This window comes from Sceloporus occidentalis, unplaced genomic scaffold (assembly GCF_023333645.1).
Source record: "Sceloporus occidentalis isolate IW3139 unplaced genomic scaffold, rSceOcc1.0.p SCAF_2, whole genome shotgun sequence".
Lineage (NCBI taxonomy): Eukaryota > Metazoa > Chordata > Lepidosauria > Squamata > Phrynosomatidae > Sceloporus > Sceloporus occidentalis.
This window is the reverse complement of record NW_028316982.1, coordinates 166730020-166749573: the sequence shown is the minus strand read 5'-3', so window position 1 is coordinate 166749573 and position 19554 is coordinate 166730020. Positions and strand designations below refer to the sequence as shown.

Here is a 19554-nt window from a genome sequence, read left to right as displayed (position 1 = left end):
GTGTCAATGCACAGGTGACCACTCACTGAACTACAAACGGGTATGCAATTTGTCTTTCTTTTGGTCTCTGTGCCTCACACAAATGGGAGATTATCAAACTGTACACAAGAAGGAGGTGGGGGTGTGTTTGCAAACAAGTGAAAAGTTTACTGAACATTAAGTAAAATGCAAAACATCAAGCAGGAAACATGAGCATCATCCATCCCATCCGTTTGTATGAGTGTACAGATGACCACTCAAAGAACTATAGTTACAAATATGCAACCTGTTCTCCATTCACCATCCCAAAATCCAGGAACATTATGGTACAATGGACTCTCAAATTATGTAGCATATGTGAAGGAGATCCTGCTTCCATCTTGCCAGTTTAGATTGATCAATGGCTCCCTGCTTTATGTATTATTGATATGATTGTCTATGCCTTCTAGGATAGGTAACAGGGCCTTTTGTGGTAACATCTCTATTTGGGATGTGTACTCTCCAGTAGGCCAGCCAGAACACTTATCTCATTACAAATAAAAATGGGCTAAGATAAATTTTTTTAGCTATTTGGGAACAGACCTGTTTCTGATGTATTGGTGCTTTAACACCACAGTTATTTTATAGGGGTTATTTTGGTGATAACTATGCATTTAATTTATTTAATTGTGCTTATGGGTTTTGTTGCCAGAAAATAAATGGGGAAGGGGGGGGAGAAAAACATATAATAAATTAAAGCCAGGTACAGTCTTAGACTATGCAAGGCCCTCAGGTAGCAGCAGAGAAGCACATGTGTCTACAAAAAATGAACAGATGCATGATAAAAAACTACTAGCAAGCAAGACCAGCATCTGCATCCTGTTATCTCCTTTGAGATAGGGAAGCAAAGAACACCTGTACAAATATTGTCAACACATGATTATTAGATGGTTCAAAAGGGATGTCAGGAGCTTATTCCTTGGGCAAATAAACTTACCTCTTCCAGCTTCAGTTCTGGATCCAGGATGCCCCTGGATGTTACAATAACTAAATAGCCACTGATCTACATGGGATGCAGCCGCCTGGATGCATCCGAAGTCGAAGCCTCGCTCAGCCTGCACTTTTTTGAAGTCAGGGAGTTTCCAACTTAAAACATGGCTGGCTGAACGAGGCTTTGACCTGGGATGCATCTGGGTGGTGACATCCCGTGTAGATTGGTGGCGATTTAGTTATGATAACATCTGGGGGCATCCTGGATCCAGATTTGAAGCTGGAAGAGGTAAACTGGCTTATTGGCCAAAGTGATAAACTCCATATTGTGGATGGAGCAAGCTTGTTTTCTGCTGCTCCAGAGAATAGGACTTGGAGCATTGGATACAAACTACAGGAAAAGAGACTCCACCTCAACACCAGGAAGAACTTCCTGACAGTAAGAGGTGTTCAACAGTGGAACACAATCCTTCAGAGAGTGGTGGAGTCTCCTTCTTTGGAGGGTTATAAACAGAGGCTGGATGGCCATCTGTTGGGGTGCTTTGATTGTGTGTTCCTGCATGGCAGGAAGTTGGAGTTGATGGCTCTTAAGGTCTCTTCCAACTCTATGATTCTATGTTTGTCTCTTGACATGACTCCCCAAACTTACCTTAACAAGCAGCAGCTTCACCAAGTAATGGAGGTCTGTTCTGCTGGCAATTGAGGCACTGAAGGATGTCATTTCCAGGGATCTGTAGTAGTTGCAGCAGGAGCCTTCTTCTGTCACAGTGCAGATTGCTACTAAAAGTAGTCTGTCACTGACATCCTCCTGCATCCCAGTCACCAGAAGAACAGACCTCCATTATTTGGTGTGACTGATAGTTGTACAGGTGTGGATTCTTGCAGAAAATTTATTTTCCTTGTAAGGAAAAATTTGTAAGATGGTAGGGAAAAGTGAAAACTCTTGGTGCCCGTCAGTAGGGCAAACAAGCCAATCTGTATTTTAACCTGAACTTCATAGGCTCTATCTAAGGTTTCTCAAACTTTTGACACACACACACACACACACAGTTTGAGAACCACTGATCCAAGGTGCTAAACCATTCCCCCCCCCCCCGAGGGGCTGGGTTCAGCCCATTCAATCGTTCCTTTAACTTTCACACTAAAAACTCAAGCAGATTTGCTGCCCTACAGACATCAGTGCCCTCAACCTCCACTGCAGGAGGGTTCTAAACAGGTTTGGCCTCATTTGGCCACATTTCCACTGACAGATAAATCAGTGTGCGATCCGAATCGATGGGTCGATTCAACATCGGGTCATGGCTTACACTACACTTGCCCCGATTGCATTTTCTATCATCAGAATAACCCACTTGTGGCTCCCATTCATGAATGAATTGATTCAAAATGATTCAGCTCCACCCGGCCAAAGGAAAAATTTGAATCGATTATGACCCTCTTGTGGTTCACATTTGCGTGAAATTCATTTATCAAAGAAGTGGGGAAAAATTGGTGGGAATGAGGGTTAATTGGGTCTGGAGCATGGCCCCTGCTCTTGGAATTGTTTCAGCGATTCGAATTAAGTGGGAACCAGGGTCGTTTGAAACGCTTCAAACCGATTTGCAATCTGGTTTAAAAGGTAGCAGGTATGAGGCCAAAACATTGTGAGTTCCTGCATAGCAGAAAGGGGTTGGGCTGGATGGCCCTTGGGGGTCTCCTCCAACTCTATGATTCTATAATATTTCTAGGAATAGTTTTTTCCCCCCAAATAGAAAGCTTTTATTTGGTAAATGTCCTCCATTTTTCTAGACGGGGCTTATGTGGACACCCTGCAAAGCCTTGCCTGCCCTTTCCCTCTCTTCCCACATTTCATGGCTGGAGCCAGGGCCAGGGGGGTGGTGGAGAAAGAAGGCAGGTTCATCCTTCTCAGCCTTCCATGGAGGCCCCTTTCCCCGCCTTTCCTCCTCCTCCTTCTCCTTTTCCTCCTTCCCCATTTTCCCCTCAGAGGCGCCAAGTAGGTGGAAGGAGAAAGAGGAGAAGGAGAAGAAGGGAGGCAGTGGCGACTGGCTGAGGAGAAAGAGGGTGCCCCCCAACATGGTGCTGCCTGTGCCCTGCTCTCTGCCCTGGGCTGCCCTGGGGCTGGCCCTCCTGCTTTCCCTGAGCCTTGGTGAGTCTGAGCAGCCCCACACTTGGGGGTCCTAGAGGGGCTCCAGGGAGACCTGGAAGCTGTGCAAATGGGCCAGAAGAATGGGGTGGGAACATTGGCTCTTTAAGTCACCAGCATGATTCACTTCTACAGATGGCCATGATGATAGCCAGAGGGAAGGATAGTCAGATCTTTTTCAGGATGGAGGGTGTGGCTGGGAATGTTTAGGGGGGAAAGGGGCACAGGCATCATGAATGGAGGTGTGTGTGTGTGTGAGAGAGAGAGAGAGAGAGAGCAGAGTGACCCAAGTATGTCCTCCTTTTCCAGGACCTGTCCTCCATTTCAGCCTTCTGTCCAGGAGGAATCCCAATATGCCCTCCATTTGGAGCATCACTAAGAAGCGTACATTTACATTTCTAGGAGTGTTTTTAGCTTTGCTTTGCTCATGTCCTCTGTTTTTCTGGAGGGTCCTACATTTTGCAGTTCTTCCTCTTCCTGTGCAATTCGGAGGACATCTGGCCCCCAAGCTGAACCTAGAAGACCCCCCCTCAAAAAAAAATATTCCTGAAATAACATGTGTCTAGAAATGGGATGGAGTTCCAGGGGCTGGAGTCACATTTGGGAATATTTAATTTGAAATAAATCTTTAAAATATGTGTGTGTGTGTGTGTGTGTGTGTGTGTTTTATTGTCATCCAAAATACAATAAACCAAATATTGCAGAAAGACCAATGTCATTGAATTTACAGTGACAGTATTTTCATTCTTTTGTTGTTGTATGCCTTCAGGTCATTTCTGACTTATGGCAACCCTATGATGGGGTTTTCTTGGCAAGATCTATTCAGAGGAGATTAGCCATTGCCTTCCCCTGAGGCTGAGAGAGTGTGACTTGCTCAAGGTCACCCAGTGGGTTTCATGGCCAAGCTGGGAATCAAACCCTGGTCTCCAAAGTTGCAGTCCAACACTCAAAGCACTATGCCATGCTGGCTCTCATTTTTCATCCTTAACATTTCTTAATATCTTTATCTCTTTATATCATATCACCCATATGTTAGTTGTGCTAATGCCTATATCTAACCTAAGATATATCTAATGTTTCCATCCCATAACTAATCCCGTCTAATGTTTCCAACCCATATTACCCTATACAAATCTCTTAGTATGTTTCTCTTTTTTTCTTCACCCTTTCTTAAGTTCATATCATTCCTTTATGTTCCTCAGCCTTTCTATGACTTTTCTACCTACAATTCTTTCCTATTTCTTATTTTAAAGGATTTTTTTTTGGGGGGGGGGGATTCCAGGTGCAAGGAAGGCTTCTTTTTCCTGCCTCTTTAGCCCAACTTATTTAAAAATCCAGGTGCAGGGTGACCAGATGTCAAAATTGCAAAGGAGGACAATGCACCCCAAAATGTAGGATAGTCAAGAAAAGCAGAGGACATTACCAAATAAAAGCTAAAAGCACTCCTATAAATCTAAATTCCTGCTTCTTAGCCATCTTTAGAGACAGTGGTGTTTTCTTAAATGGAATGGATTGTAGGTCAGTCCTAACGGGAAGCACATTAAAATGCACATTCCTATTGGGTTTCAGGCGATGCTTTTGACCCATAAGGAATGCTGAAGTTGGATCTGAAATTTAACAACTTGCTCACCATTAGCAATGTCGCCATGGCTGGACTTGCACTGCAGAATTAATGCACTTTGACTGCCATGGCTCCCTGCTATGGAATTCTGGGGTTTGTATTTTTGTGAGATATTCAGTCTTCTGTATCAGACAGCTTTGGTGACTCACCAAACTACAAATCCCTGGATTCCATAGGAGGGAGCCACGGCAGTTAAAGTGGTGTCAAGCTGCATTAATTCTGCAGTGTGGCAGCAGCTCACCTCTTGGCTGTGCTCCTTGGCTCTTCATGATCAATACAAGTTCAAAAGGTTTTTGACAAGATGAAGGTGCAGAGAACAATAAATACACTGAAAATCAATGCTACATCCATCGATGCACTTTGCAAGGGGAGGGGGAAATTAGTGAGTAACTTCTTCTTTGTTTCCTTATAAGAGCAATGCCACTTTTGCCTTCTTCCCATCAAACATACTCATGGTCAAAATCAGTATTAGATGTATATATACATATGTGTATACTACCATATTTGGAGTCCTATGTGGAATTGGGGAGGAAGGGAGGAGAAAGTTATCCCAGTCATTCCCTCCTTGCATAGCTATTTTAGTAGCACTATGTGCAGAAATTCTTCAGCACAGAGATACACTAATAGGAAACCTTATTCTGTTAAAAGTTTTCCATATGACTTTCATGCAGCTTTTTTAAAAAAGTTAATAGGTAAAGAAAGTATGGTTTTTACAATTCACTGTTTCCAAACATATATAAGGGCATTAGCTATGACTAGCTAGAGGTAGATTTGTGCATAATAAGTCAATTTCAAGGGACTTGTGATGGGCAAATTCAATCAATGTTTCATGAAGCAAAAGTCCACTTTAAACTGACTGCTGGTCCCAACTAATCCCAACACATTAAATCAGTTGGATTTTCACAACTGACTTACTCTTCAAGGTTTGATAGGTCTACTATAGTTTTGACTATTAGCTTTAGGACAGAGGTGAAATTATACAGCCTTGCAAATGTTATTGAACCGCATCTTCTGAAAATAAATGATTTCTGTGTTTGATACTATAGAGGAGAATGTTTTACTATAATATGAATGTTTTTTTCCCTTCTGTTTTCAGCATTAATCCTTTGCCTGATTTTTATGAACTGGCAATAGCTAAGATATGATGGTTACCTTGGCATTCAGCACTTTTTTTTAATCTAATGATTTTACTGTTCACATATTTTATAGCATGATATAGTGTCATTCAATACAGAACAAAACTAAAATTAGATGTAAACAAAATTATACACAGATGGTTGACTATGGCCTGTTACAGACTGCCAAAATAAAGCTGCTTCGGGTCTCTTTGGAGGTATGCTATTTAAATGATGCATGGGTCCTAAGAGTCTGGAGGTCGCGCCAAAGCCACACTCCATTCCTAAGCACTGGAGTCCAGCTTTGGTGCAGCCTCCGGATTCTTAGGATGCATGCATCATTTAAACAGCATACCTCCAAAGAGACCCAAAGCAGCTTTATTTTGGCAGTATGTAACAGGCCTATCTTCCAGAACTTCAAGGCTAGCAATGGTGATCCAAGCAGAGAAGAATTCTAATTGGCAATAACATAAAACAAATTTATATCAAACACTTCTAAATTTGTCTTTTTTCTCACATCCTTTAGGAGAATCATTTTAGCCAACTTGCAAGGGCTTAAATGCCACCTGAGGATAATTTTGAAAGAGGATTAACATGACATCTGTCTGTGAGAGCTGGTGACAAGTGATTATAGATGTTGTCATGTAAGGCTGGTGCTGAACCTTTATAAATTCAGTTGCAGTTTTTACTATGTGTGCATTGTTTATGTTCCCTCCCTCTCTCTCACTTTATTTTGTAGGCACTAAATCCCATCGTAACCTGGAGGGTAGACTTTTTGGTGGTCTCCCATCACCATCAGATACAGAGGATTCAAACTCTTTAGGAAAGGGTAAGTCCAGGGCTTCACAAAATATGGTCGTTTGAAGCTGTATTGGTAGCTGTCCAAACTTTCCCCTACTTGTATATCATTCAATTAAATGGGAACTCCCACTGATAACAAATTCCTATTTCTCTTAATGGATGGAACTCGCCATATCTTCTTAATGTATTAAAAAAAACAAAAAAACAAGATTACAATGTAATTGAAAGTGAGCAAGCATAAGGCACTTAAGAATTGTATTTTGTGGGGGTTTCTTGCAAAGCAGATAATGATGTCCCTTGCATTTCCTTTTTTTATTATTATTATTATTTCCAGGAACTTGTGGTTTAAGGCCCTGTGCTCTATATTTATTTTACACATTTGGAGTTGCTGAACTGAGACTTGAACAATGTGCTCCCAAATATTAGTAGAGCTATTATGACTATGCCTTTTCCTTTGCCCAGGACCATTCAGAAGCACAGGTTTGGTTTGTAGCTTCTGTTTGTTGTTTTTTTTTTCAAATCTCCGCTTTACTTTTCAATATGGCTGTCAGATGTCAAAGTTCAATTTGGGTTAGGCTCCAGTCAAGTATTCTAGGTTTAAATCAGGTTGTTGTTATCTCTTGCTGAGAGTTGCATTGATAGGGATAGAGCCACAACTACCGTATTTTCCGGTGTATAAGACGACTGGGCGTATAAGACGACCCCCAACTTTTCCAGTTAAAATATAGTGTTTGGGATATACTCGCTGTATAAGACTACCCCTCTTCCAACACACACCAAATAAAATTTTAAAAAACATCAGATTTTATTTCAATATGGTAATTTTAATTCAAATGCTTATGGCATGCAAGTACTTAGCAGGAAAACTTGTTGTATACAAAGCCTGCTTGGATTGATCAGCTCTCCCTGTCTCCAAGACTATCAGAGCAGTAGTGCAAACACAGCTCTTTTTTCCATACCTCGCGGCTGTTTTTGAGCTCCCCCCCACTATATGCGGCAACCACAGATTCTCTAGTCCAGCTCGGAAGTTTCAGCACCTGCCATATCAGATGACCCCCAGCGTATAAGACGACCCCCGACTTTTGAGAAGATTTTCCTGGGTTAAAAAGTAGTCTTATATGCCAGCAAATACAGTAAGTCATATAGCTCTGTTCTGAGTTGCTGTGCTGAATTCCACACACAGATTCTTCTGAAACTCGATCTTCTTTTGGTGCTTTTTGCATCTCTGGGCACCATGTCTGCAAAGACATTATGACTGGAAGACACGGAAGCAGCCTAAAAATTTAGCTATTCTCTTGGTGCAAAATAAACTGTCAGATCCAAATAATGCAGTGGTACTCAAACTTTGTACCCTTGGGACCCCTTTCCATCTACATGTGGATGTTGCACCCCCCCTCCCGCATAGTATGTGAATAAAAATATTTTATATAGTGTGTGTATTTTCATTCATACATTCATGTATACTGATTTTAACATTATAAAATTAAATAACATTGTTTACATTAAAATGGTTTCATTCTTTATTATTTATTTATTTATTTATTTATTTATAGTATTTATACCCCGGTCTTCAGCCAAAAGGCTATCAGAGTGGCTTACATTATTTTAAATTAGACATTATGTAAATTCAATATTTAACTCAGTGCATGTGTAAATTTGACACATAAAAAAGTTTTTTTTGAGGGGATACCATATCCTCCAAGTCTTTTGCCCCTTTGAGCACGTCTCATGCCCCTCACCCCCCATGGGTCCTACCCCACTGTTTGAGAACAACAGAGATAATGGACTTAGCTAAGTATTTATTTCCTTTCAGTGGAATGTTTTAAAAGATGCCTGGCCCAGAAGCATAATAATAATGCAAAAAACATGCAGAATGTTCACAGGACTCTCAATCTGAATGCCTGTCCTTTTAGCGCCATTTAGATCAACAATTAGAAATAATAAAAAGGATTTTAATTACCACATTTGCAGTTATTTTTTAGATAAATGATATTTCTAAGTATCATAGATTGCATGGATTAAGAGCAAATAGTGTGCTAGATAATGCAATTTATGTTCATAAAGTAACAGTGGTTATAGTAATTTAAAACAGTGCTTTCAAATCCATATGAAAGGGATGTGATAAAGGCATCACAAATGATTCACCCAGTTGGTGACCAGAGACCAGAAAAATGAACTTTTAAACCAAAAGAAAGATAATTTATAATTCTAATTTTTCCTAATGCCCACTTTTGTATGTGTGCACTTTTGTATGTGTGCACTTGGAAAGCTGCATCTTAAAATCTTATGGCATAAATACAGCTAAGTTTTTATGCCTATGGTTGTTTATTTTCTTGTGCGGGAATACCCTTCGCACACATTACTGTGCCAAAGATGACACTCATGGAAACTCGTGCCACCTTACTAAGTCAGTATTTTTGCTCTACTTCCCAATCAAGAGATGTATTAGTGACACTCTACTCTGCTTTGGTCACACCTCACCTAGAATACTATGTCCAGTTTTTGGCACCACAGTTCAAGAAGAATATTGACAAGCTGAAGTGTGAAAAGAAAAGTATTGCCAAGATGATCAAAGGTTTGGAAATCAAATTTTATGAAGAATGGCTTAGGGAGCTGAATATGTTTTGCTTGAAGAAGTGAAGACTGAGAAGTGACACGGCAGCTATCTATATTAGAAAGTGAAGCCAGCTTGTTTTCTGCTGCTCCAGAGACGGGAACATGAACTACTGGATTCAAATAGCTATTCCACCTAGGAATAGCTTCTTGACTGTGAGAATAGCAATAGCAAGTACATTTCTATATCACTTACTGATGTACTAATTTGTTTACAAAATGTAAGCTAATTACCCCCAACAAGTTGAGTACTCATTTTAGCTACCTATGGAAGGATGCCAGGCTGAGTCAACCCAGAGCACCTGGCTGGTCCTGAACTCACATCCTTGTGGTTTGTCAGTGGCTGCAGTACAGGCATTTAACCACTATATCACCAGTGCTCCTTACTGATCAACAGTGGAATGGACAGTTGCAGAGAGTGTTGCAGAGTGTTTTAGTTGTGTATTCCTGCATCTCAAGCATTGAACTAGATGCCCCTTGTGGTTCCTTCCAGCTCTTAAGATTCTATGATTCTACAAAGGTGTCAGCTTTAAAGCCCAGCTGATATTTCAAAGATTTTTGAAATACTTAACACCACTGCGACATTGGAAAGCATTTCACCACACATGTAATGACCTTGTGCTTGATTTGATATCTATTTTACAAGCATAAGCACAGCACCCATGTTAATGTATTGCCTTCTTTAAAAAGTTACAGAACCCAATAAAATCCATGTATGCACCATTCCTCAGATTTATAATGATTCTTTAAGGGGGAAGAAACCCTTAATTATTTGAAACTGAATTCCATTTGTTTGACCATAGTGACAGCTGAATATTTAGAAATGCCTACATTTTCCTGGTGGTTTTTAAATGGCCAGACCAAAAAAAGGAAGCTGTTTTCTTTCATGAACTTAGCTTAGAGAAGGGGCTTTCATCTGCATGCAGGGTTACTTTCTTCAAATGAATCTAACCACATGTGTTAGGAAAGTAATATTTTTAACAAAACATTTTTTAAACTTTTTGTATCCTATTGAATTTATTTGATTTTGGATTCTTTTAGGCGTTTCAAGGGGAAATAAACTTAAGCTGATGCTTCAAAGACGAGAAGGTAAGCCTGTTTCATCTTAGCGATGACATTATCTCTTAGATGTTACTTGGGAGGAATAATAGCATGTAAGTAATGCAAGAACTACACAACCTGCCAATATATTGTTTCCTGAAGCTTATTCAGCTGCTTCCGTCCTGCAAAGTAATATTAAGAGGGAGGAATTTTCAGAGAAGTGCTTTCAAAGAACATTTTTGCACTGGAATGTCTTCCACTTGCCTCTTTCCTTTTCCCAACAGGCAACAGAAGCACAATTTGTGATAGTATTTTGTTTCATGTCCACATTAACATGCTATTCTAAAAAAGTCCTTCCCCCAATTTTGTTTCAGCATGCATTTTGGTCATATTTTATCTCTTTGAGGATGTTCTGTGTACATCATCACAAAGGGTTGCACATTTTATGCTTATCTTCATAGGGTATATGTGAAGGAGATTTTGCCATGTCAGCACAGTGCCTTGTCACATAGCCCTATTTCCCATGGTATGCTTTCTAGTTTTATCCTTAATTATGTGCTACGCTGGCACACTGCCTTGCAATATATCCCTGTTTATTCCACACTGCCTAGTTTTAGCCCTAGTTGTTTGACATGCTAGCACAGAACCTTGTCACTTTTCTGCCAGAGGGCACTGTTTGTTTATTGGTTAAAATAGTTACTGTATATCCCACTCTGTATGGCTTTCAGGACAGTGTAGAATAAATTCAGTTCAAACTATTTAAACACCATTTAAAATTTAAGGCACTAACGAAACAAATACAGCTGAAAAATGTATTAAATTAGACAACAATTTAAAAATGTTAAAAGTATTATATGTAGAAATCAGATAAAAGTAATAAAGCCCAAAGGCTTTAACAAAAAGCTTTGTTTTAACCTGGCATTGAAATGAAGTCAATGTTGGTGCCAACCAGGATTCTAAAGGGAAGGCATTCCAAAGCGAAAAGGCTCTCTTCCATGTCCTCACACAGGTATTTTTATGCAACAGATGGGAGGGCCCCTCCAGCAGACCTCAATCCTTGGGCAGATATATATACTGTATTCTCTTGCAGGACTGCTAAATGCTGCCATCTGGGGGCTCTGCACCAACATCTCTTTTTCATGTGGTTTTTAATACTAGCTACTATTGGTAATGAAAACTAGGTGCTGTAGGCTACGTTTCAGAGGAAGGAACTGGTAAAACCATTTCTCAGGATTCTCTTCCTAAGAAAACTCTATGAAATGCATGGGGTCACCACAAGTCGACAGGCAACTTGAAGGTGTGCACCCACCGACACACCCACATTATTTCTGTCATTCTGTCCTGATTTTGTGTTTCTTTCCCATTGCACTGTTGTGGTTAACTACCTTCAAGTCGACCCCAACTCATGGCAGCCCTGTGGATGAGACATCTGCAAGCCCACCATCCTCCACTGTTCTGCTTAGGTCCTGCAAATTCACGCCCGTGACCTCCCTGATAGGAGTCTAGCCATCCGGCATGTAATTTTGCTCTTTTTCTACTGTCTTCCTCCTTCCCTAACATTGTCTTTTCTGATGAGTCATACTTTCTCATGGTGTGCCCAAAATACAACAGCCTCAGTTTTGTCAACTTGGCTTCCAGGGAACGTTGAGCCTCAATTTCTAGGATCCATTTGGTTGTCTTTTTAGTCATCCATGGTATCCTCAGCACTCTTCTCCAACGCCACATCTCAAATGAGTTGATTTTCTTTCTGGCTTTCATCGCTGTCCAGCTCTCCCATCTATACATGGTGATGGGAAATACGATGGCTTGGAGAATTCTAACTGTTCAGTTGTATGTCTTTACTCTTTAGGATCTTGTCTAGTTCCTTCATGTCTGCCCTTACCATTCCTAGTCTTGTTTCAATTTCTTGACTGCAGCCTCCATTCTGATCAATGTTTGATCCAAGGTACAGGAACTCTTTTAACTATTTCAATTTCCTCATTACCTTGGTTGAACTTATGTAGATCCTCCATGGTCTGTATTTTTGTTTTCTTTATGTTCAGCAGTAATCCCGTAAGCAGTTAGTGTGCACAGGTCAAGAAAAGGTCAGGGCCCTCAGCCGATGTGGATTGCAACTTGCAACTACAGGGACATTGTAATTCTTTGAGTTGGACATTATCTATTAAATATCATGGACTATGATGACATGACAATGTCTGATACAAGTAAAATAGTGGTTAAAACATACCACCTGCCTGGATTTATTCATGTACATCGGTAACACCATCAAAGCCTTTGACCTGTAAATCTAAAATAACTAATTTATATAAATTTGCAAAAAATGAAATTACATTATTTTTGCTTAACTGATTTTGACATCTCATTCCAGCCCCTGCTCCAGTTAAGGCAGAGGTTTCTGTCAAAGAAGACAAGGCCAAGGAATTTCTAAGAAGCCTAAAGCGCCAGAAGCGCCAGCTATGGGACAGGAGTCAGCCAGACGTACAGCAGTGGTACCAGCAGTTCCTTTACTTGGGCTTTGATGAAGCTGTAAGTAGCAAAATAATTTGTTCAAACATTTTAAACGGTAATTCAGTGATGACAAGCATTGGAGAAATCTCCCTGAAACAGTGATATGGTGAGTTAAAATTTAACACTAAAATAAAATTAACATCAAATTTTATTTCCTCGCAAAACATGTTAAATTTGCTGTGGACAATTCTCAAAAGGTTGCTAAATTCACTCAAAATTATTTTAACAAGTCTCTTGTGAGGCTACATTTTTGTTGACTTAGGCTGTGTAGGTAAAGCTTCTACACAGACTATCATCTGTGAAAGACTATCATCACACGGTTTTAAAGGATTGCATATGGCTGAGTCCAAGAGAGGGTTTCAGTTGTACAGAAGTATAAAAAACTGCAGCTAAACAAGTTGCCTTGAAGTCAGGCCATGAACAGAACAAAAAACTGTAAAGCACGTATTTGTAGTAGAAGAGTAAAAGGAAACAAAGTCCCACGTGCTGCTGATGGTCCAAAAACTTTATTATCTGAAAAAGCCCTTTTTGAGATAATAAGGTTTTTGGACCATCAACAGCACACGAGACCTCATTTCCTTTTACTCTTCTGCCAGGTCATGAACATACTGGTCATAGTGGGAATAGTATGCCTACCCTGGGGCACGTGTGGGCAGGATGCCTCCCTAAGAAGAAATTCTTCAATTATGTGATTTTGCGTGGCCTGTGCAAAAGAGAAGATGAGAAGCAGCATGGGATAGCAACTGGAGTGTTGGACTCTGAGAAACAAAAAATGAAACCCCCATTCAGCCATGGATACTCACCAGGTGTCCTTGGGCAAATCGTATTCTCTTAACCTTATAACAGAGTGGGAAAAGTGTGACCTGCAAGTTCATGCAGGGCAATTTTTTCGACCCAGGAGTCATTTTTTGGCTCCAACGTGCCCTCTAGGAGGTGTGGAGGTCCCCAGCGGTCAAGACAAATTTATGCAAAATGTTTCCAAAACATTTTCCATATTTTTGGCCTGAAGTGCCCTCTATGGGCCCAGGAATGCCCCCAAACAGATTGAGAATGCCCCATGTGCCCTAAAGGGCGACTAGGGCAAAAAATAATATCTTTGTGGAAAAGGGTGTGGTGGGGAGTGTAACTTCTGAGGGGCTAATGCAGCACCCTAACCTTCTACAATTGCCCACTCCTTCATTAAAGGAAGGCCATGACAAGCCTCCTCTCACTAAATCTTGTAAAAAAAACCCTTAAGTTGCTTTAAATCATAATTTATTTGAAGGATTTTAACAATAAAAACAAAGAATGATGAGACATTCCCAATTCCTATTGAACAAGTACCCTATAGAACAGGTGTTATAAACTCGTTTCACTAAACATACAAGTGCTGTGACCCAGCTCCTGTCTTCTATATTTCAAATAGAAGCCTGTATCCACACTATTAGGAATCCTGTTTTTCCAGTACTCATACAATATAGGAGGTGCTACTCTTGGTTTTACTAAAATAAGATTCATAATATTTAAGCCACTTTAAATCTACCTTTTCCTTCCCTTTCTAGGAGTACCTAGTTACTGTAAACTGAGGCATCAGGCAACCGTTTTTTAAAATCAGGGCAGCTTTAAAGGGATAATTCAACAAGTCTACAGCCAGAGCCAGTTCTACAATTAGTTTCATCTTAACCTGGAAGGAGTTTAAAAATTAGTTCAGTGATACATGGGACAAAAATTTAGACCATCCCATGTACGTTAGGTAGTCACATTGGCCAACAAATGAGCCAAAGACTGTGTGGATTGTGGGAGTTTGAAGGGACTAGATGTGTAGTTTTTTGTGAGTTTTTCGGGCTGTGGGGCCATGTTCTAGAAGCGTTTATTCCTGACGTTTCACCAGCATTTGTGGCTGGCATCTTCAAAGAAAGTATGCCAGCCACAGATGCTGGCGAAATGTCAGAAATAAACTCTTCTAGAACATGGCCACATAGCCTGAAAAACCCACAAAAAATATGGATGCCGGCCATGAAAGCCTTCAACTTCAGACTAGATGTGTATCAAACCCCTACAACAATTTGTGCCCAAAGGCTCTGGATTTCTAACAAACATCCATTTCTAGTTTCAGAAATTCCTAGCTTTGAACACAAAACACTTAATGACACTATCCTGAGACATTTTCACATGAACCAAGCAAGTAAACAAACAAACCATCCCAATATCCAGTTGGCAATTCTCTCACAGGAGTTTATCACACTAGCGAGATCCCACGAGCAAACGGGATTTAAACACGATTTAACACAAAGAAAACCCAAAAATGTCCAAAGTTTATCACACAACATCGCAGTTAATGTGGAATAATGTGAAGTTAAACCACAGTTAAAGCGGAGAAAACCGGCAGCTTTTTACTTTTGGAACAACCCAAAAGTAAAAAGCTATTGGTTTTCTTCACTTTAACTAGGGTTTAACTTTGCGTTATTTCATTTTGGAAGCAATTTGGTGTGATAAACTCCCCGAATTTGAAAGTTTTGTTTAAATTTGAATTTAATTTAAATTGCTTTTAACTCCTGTTTGCCGCTAGTGTGATAAAGCTTACAGAAAGTATAAATTTAACTGCTTTGCAAACATTACTAGAACATAAGCAAACACACACACACACACACACACACACACACACACACACACAATATCTCTCCTTCAATCTGTAGAAAAGAAATTTCTTGGTGGTTTTTTTTTTTTGTTTCTGATATATTTACAAAGTTTCCTCATTGAAAGAAAAATAAACTAAGGGGCCAAACAGATGGTCAAAATAAGCAGGTTTCTGGCTGGCTTTGAGGAGGGGCATTTAGACAACACATACCTTGAAGCCGGCTAGAAAATGCACTCAAGCTGCGCTACGGGAAGAAAAGCCGGACTAAAAAGGAGCTGGATTTTTCTGCTTCTTCCCAGAAAGTGCATACCTTCGCATGTACGTATTAATGCACTGACACCAGGGCGACTCTAAAGGGGCACTCTTTCCAAGCCCTAACCATAACCCTAATTGTGCATGTAAATGCCCCATCACAGGAGCACATTTAAAAGAGATGGAGCTGCCGTACCCAAGCAGTAAGGGTGGCAATGCCCAAAAGAGAAACTGTGACACCTCTCAGGGAGATCAGTACAACATAAACAAAACAGACAGTCAAAGGGGCGAGGGGGGCATGAATGTACCTTGCTGGCATCTTCATGGGAACACTTCGGCTCCAATGCCCTGTCCTGGTGAAGCGCTGACATGCGAATGTGTGCAGGTTCCCAGGGATGGCCAAACAATGGGATGACAGTTGCTGGCAGTTCGCTCCTGTGAAGGTGCACAAGGATGGTGGGGGGAACAGTAAAAAAAAGTACCTAGCGGTACAGCTTGAAGCCATGCCATGTGGTCATGACATGTGCATTCTAGCTGTCTTGGGATCAGTTGGTGCAGTTGGCAGGGTTTCAATCTGGCTTTGGAAAAGGCAACTTCAAGACACTTTTTCCTGTTCATCTGTTTCGCCCCTAATTTTTTAATTCAAAAGGAAATGCTTTTGCATTGGATTTTTCTTTTCAGCTCAAGGAGAATTTTTCTCTGGAGGAACTACATTTGAAACTGTCAACATATTTTAAAATGCAGTGATGGCCAATAGCATGTTATGCCTTCCATGTCAGTGGGGCGATGACTCTCTGCTGGGTTCTAGTAAGACCTTTAAAAGTAGTAAAATAGAACTAACTTATTTAGGGGGTAAAGCATGTTGGATAATATCTTTAATAATTCAGATTAAAACTTAGAGCAAATTCACCACCCCACTGACATGGAAACTATCATGTACCACTGGTAATGTTACTTCTACTAAATGCCATACATTCTGAGAGTTTGGGACACACAGGTGAATACCTGAAATTGAACTTTTGGAAATTAAGGATTATTAAATATGAACATGCAACTGGGCTTCATAACTTGTTGGAACAGCTCAGTCTTACTTTGCATACATAGAAATGTTCAATCCAATCAGCACAAAGAAACAGACTGGAATTCATTATCACTGTTATTCATGCCTAACCTAGAGCTAATATTCATAGCTTATTCATACTCAGGATCCTTACATAATCAATTGTATAGTGAATATGTAGGAACTGTAAAAGTCTTTCATTTCTGATTTGCTGGGTAGCAGCTTCTGCAAAAATCAGGGGTTGGTTCTCCTGTTGATCAGGATGCAGCAGACTGAGATTCCCACCCTCCCCCTCCCACAAGTGATCCCCGGTGCAAGGAGGAATTGCTGCAGGCATTCTGCTTCTGACTGTTGCGCCACAGATCACTCTTGGGAAGGAGTACCAGTCTGCTACATCCCAGTCAACAGAACAGTCTACCATCTGTTGCTTGCTAAACCATAAGTGGAGGCTTCACAATCCCTACGTATCCCCTACACTACTGAATATGAAGGGATCATGAATATGTAGGGTGGAGTAGCAGGTAAACCAGGAGGAGATAACACATAACTAAGTTATATAGCTAAGTAGCTAATATAGAATACTAGCCACTGTAAGCAGTAGATTCTAAATCAACACAAACATTTGAAAATGTGTGAAATGCCGACATTATACTAATCAATGGCTATTCATAATGCCTGTGTGCAAAACCTTGCATGCCTGTCTAACAGCACACAATATGATAAATATTTTCAAAGTAAAAGCCAATGAAATATTGTGGAAACTTAAACCTGGGCTGCCATCTTGTTAATGACTTATGATGGGCTCAGTCCAACTTATACCACTGCAAGTCACTTTTTTGGTTCTTGCAGAAGTTGGAATCTTCTTCCTTCAATGACCACCCAATCAACCTTTCAGTTTTCTATATTCCCCAACACAACCATTAACTGACTATTGCAGGAGTAGGGGACAAAGAAGTATTAGAGTTATGTTTCTGTAGCAGGATGCAGAGTAACCATGTCAGCCTTTGGAAGTTCCCATGGGTCTTGGCAGATAACACTGTTACACTGCATCCAGTTATGGGCACAGAGCTGGATGCTTCTCTGCTACTGGGACATAGTTCTGCTGTGGTGGAACTTTACATCCCTGCATTATCTCTTCAATCAGGATCTCAACCATTCCATTGTTAAAAGTCCCAAGTTTACTTTATTTGTGAATTGCCTCACAAATAACTGGAAGGATATTAGCTTGTACTTTGTTTTAAAGAGTTGCATACATAAAAAATTATTTAGGTTCATATGCAAGTACCTTCAAATGGGTAACAGTACACCATTCCTGTTTTTGAAGCAGTATTTTAAAGCAATTTTTATGCAGCTCCAGCTTTTAAATTAACAGCTTCTACTTTTCTCTCCTTGCATACAGAAATTTGAAGATGATGTCTCATACTGGTCAAACCTAGGTCGTAGTGGCCATGAATATTATGGTGGATATTACCATCACCATTATGATGAAGATGCACCTATTGGCCCCCGAAACCCACACACCTTCAGACATGGAGCAAGTGTGAACTACGATGATTATTAATCTTTCTTCTTTGTATGAGAACAACAGGAATGTTGATAACCCCTATATACCTTTACTCCGCTCTTTTTTTAACTTTCTTAAAAACAGTAAGAAAAATTGTTATGAAATGTTTTTATATCCAACCAGTAGTGCACAATGTACAAGTGTTAGAATTAAAGCTTTTTGATAAACTATTTCCCCAGAGTACTGGGCTGAGGAGACCTAATTCAAGATTGTTACACTATGGAATACTATTCTGGATCTTTCTTTTGATGGGGGGTAGCCCTGTATCACAAGGCTATGAAGAAGTCTCCTGCTTTCAACACAAAAACATGGGATTAGACTCATAACAGATATATGAAATAACTGCTTACTGATTGTAGAGGGGCATGGAAAGTTGTAATATGATCTATTACAATCCTAGCTAGCAGAGCAGCCCTAAGTGAATTTATGCATAACCATTACAGAATATCAGGGCACAGTTTGGCACACATAAAGATTGTATGAATTTGAATTTATTATGGCATACAGCCAGCTTAACGTAATAAAATGTTTAGATTGTTTTCAGGAGTAACCATCACATCAGGCAGTTTGCAGCGCTGGCACTCTAGTAGCAAGAGTACTTTCCAGTGCTGCAGGGAGAGAGCAGTATGGACAGTGTCTATAATGCAGCTGTTTCTGCATGATTTATTTAAAGGTTTATTGATAAAGACATACAAAACTACCTGGACAGCTGCCATAACTCTGCAGTAAATTAAACACAGAATATATTCTTATGCAGCATATTGTGAGTGTAAATCTACTGGCATTATAGCCTCGCATCAGGAAAGACAAGACGAGCAGAGCAGTTTGACAAACAGCCTCATGACTGTAGCAATTTCATTCTAATCTGTTCACTATTAAAACAGTAAAGCTGTTAACAAGTTTACCTAATGTAGTCAAAACATTTCCAGCTAATATAAATACATCAGGGAAACACTATTTTTGTAGGCATTTTGCACTAGTGTAATTAAATTAGGTCACTATGAGTGACTGACAGAGAAGTGTTGTTACTGCAAACGGGATATAGTTTCAGGAGTAAGGAAAATGTAAACTGTAATATGCTATACCCAGTTTAAGGACATGACTAACTGCTTCATATAAAATCCAAGGGATTATTTTTAAATGGACTAGATTCGGTGGTACATATTACTATAAAACTTTACTCAGTATTGATTAAAAGAGTTAACTACTCAAAATATAACGAATGCCAAAAGTTTGGCATTACTTTTTATAGACCTTTTATACCAATTGGT

The 19554-nt window shown here is 40.0% G+C and overlaps 1 protein-coding gene across 2 annotated transcripts; it reads left to right on the top strand.

The window, feature by feature from the left end:
• The first annotated feature begins 2943 nt into the window (after positions 1-2943).
• ECRG4 (ECRG4 augurin precursor) lies at positions 2944-19456 on the top strand. Of its 2 annotated transcripts, none has more exons than XM_089508005.1 (5): positions 2944-3094; positions 6567-6656; positions 10283-10330; positions 12651-12808; positions 18119-19456. In XM_089508005.1, exons 1-5 carry the CDS (start codon positions 3022-3024, stop codon positions 18278-18280), a joined length of 531 nt encoding a protein of 176 aa, XP_089364131.1. In that variant the 5' UTR covers positions 2944-3021; the 3' UTR covers positions 18281-19456. The 2 variants fall into 2 exon arrangements, with proteins under 2 accessions (XP_089364131.1, XP_089364132.1); XM_089508006.1 differs by lacking the exon at positions 2944-3094 and adding an exon at positions 6401-6471.
• Positions 19457-19554: the final 98 nt, after the last annotated feature.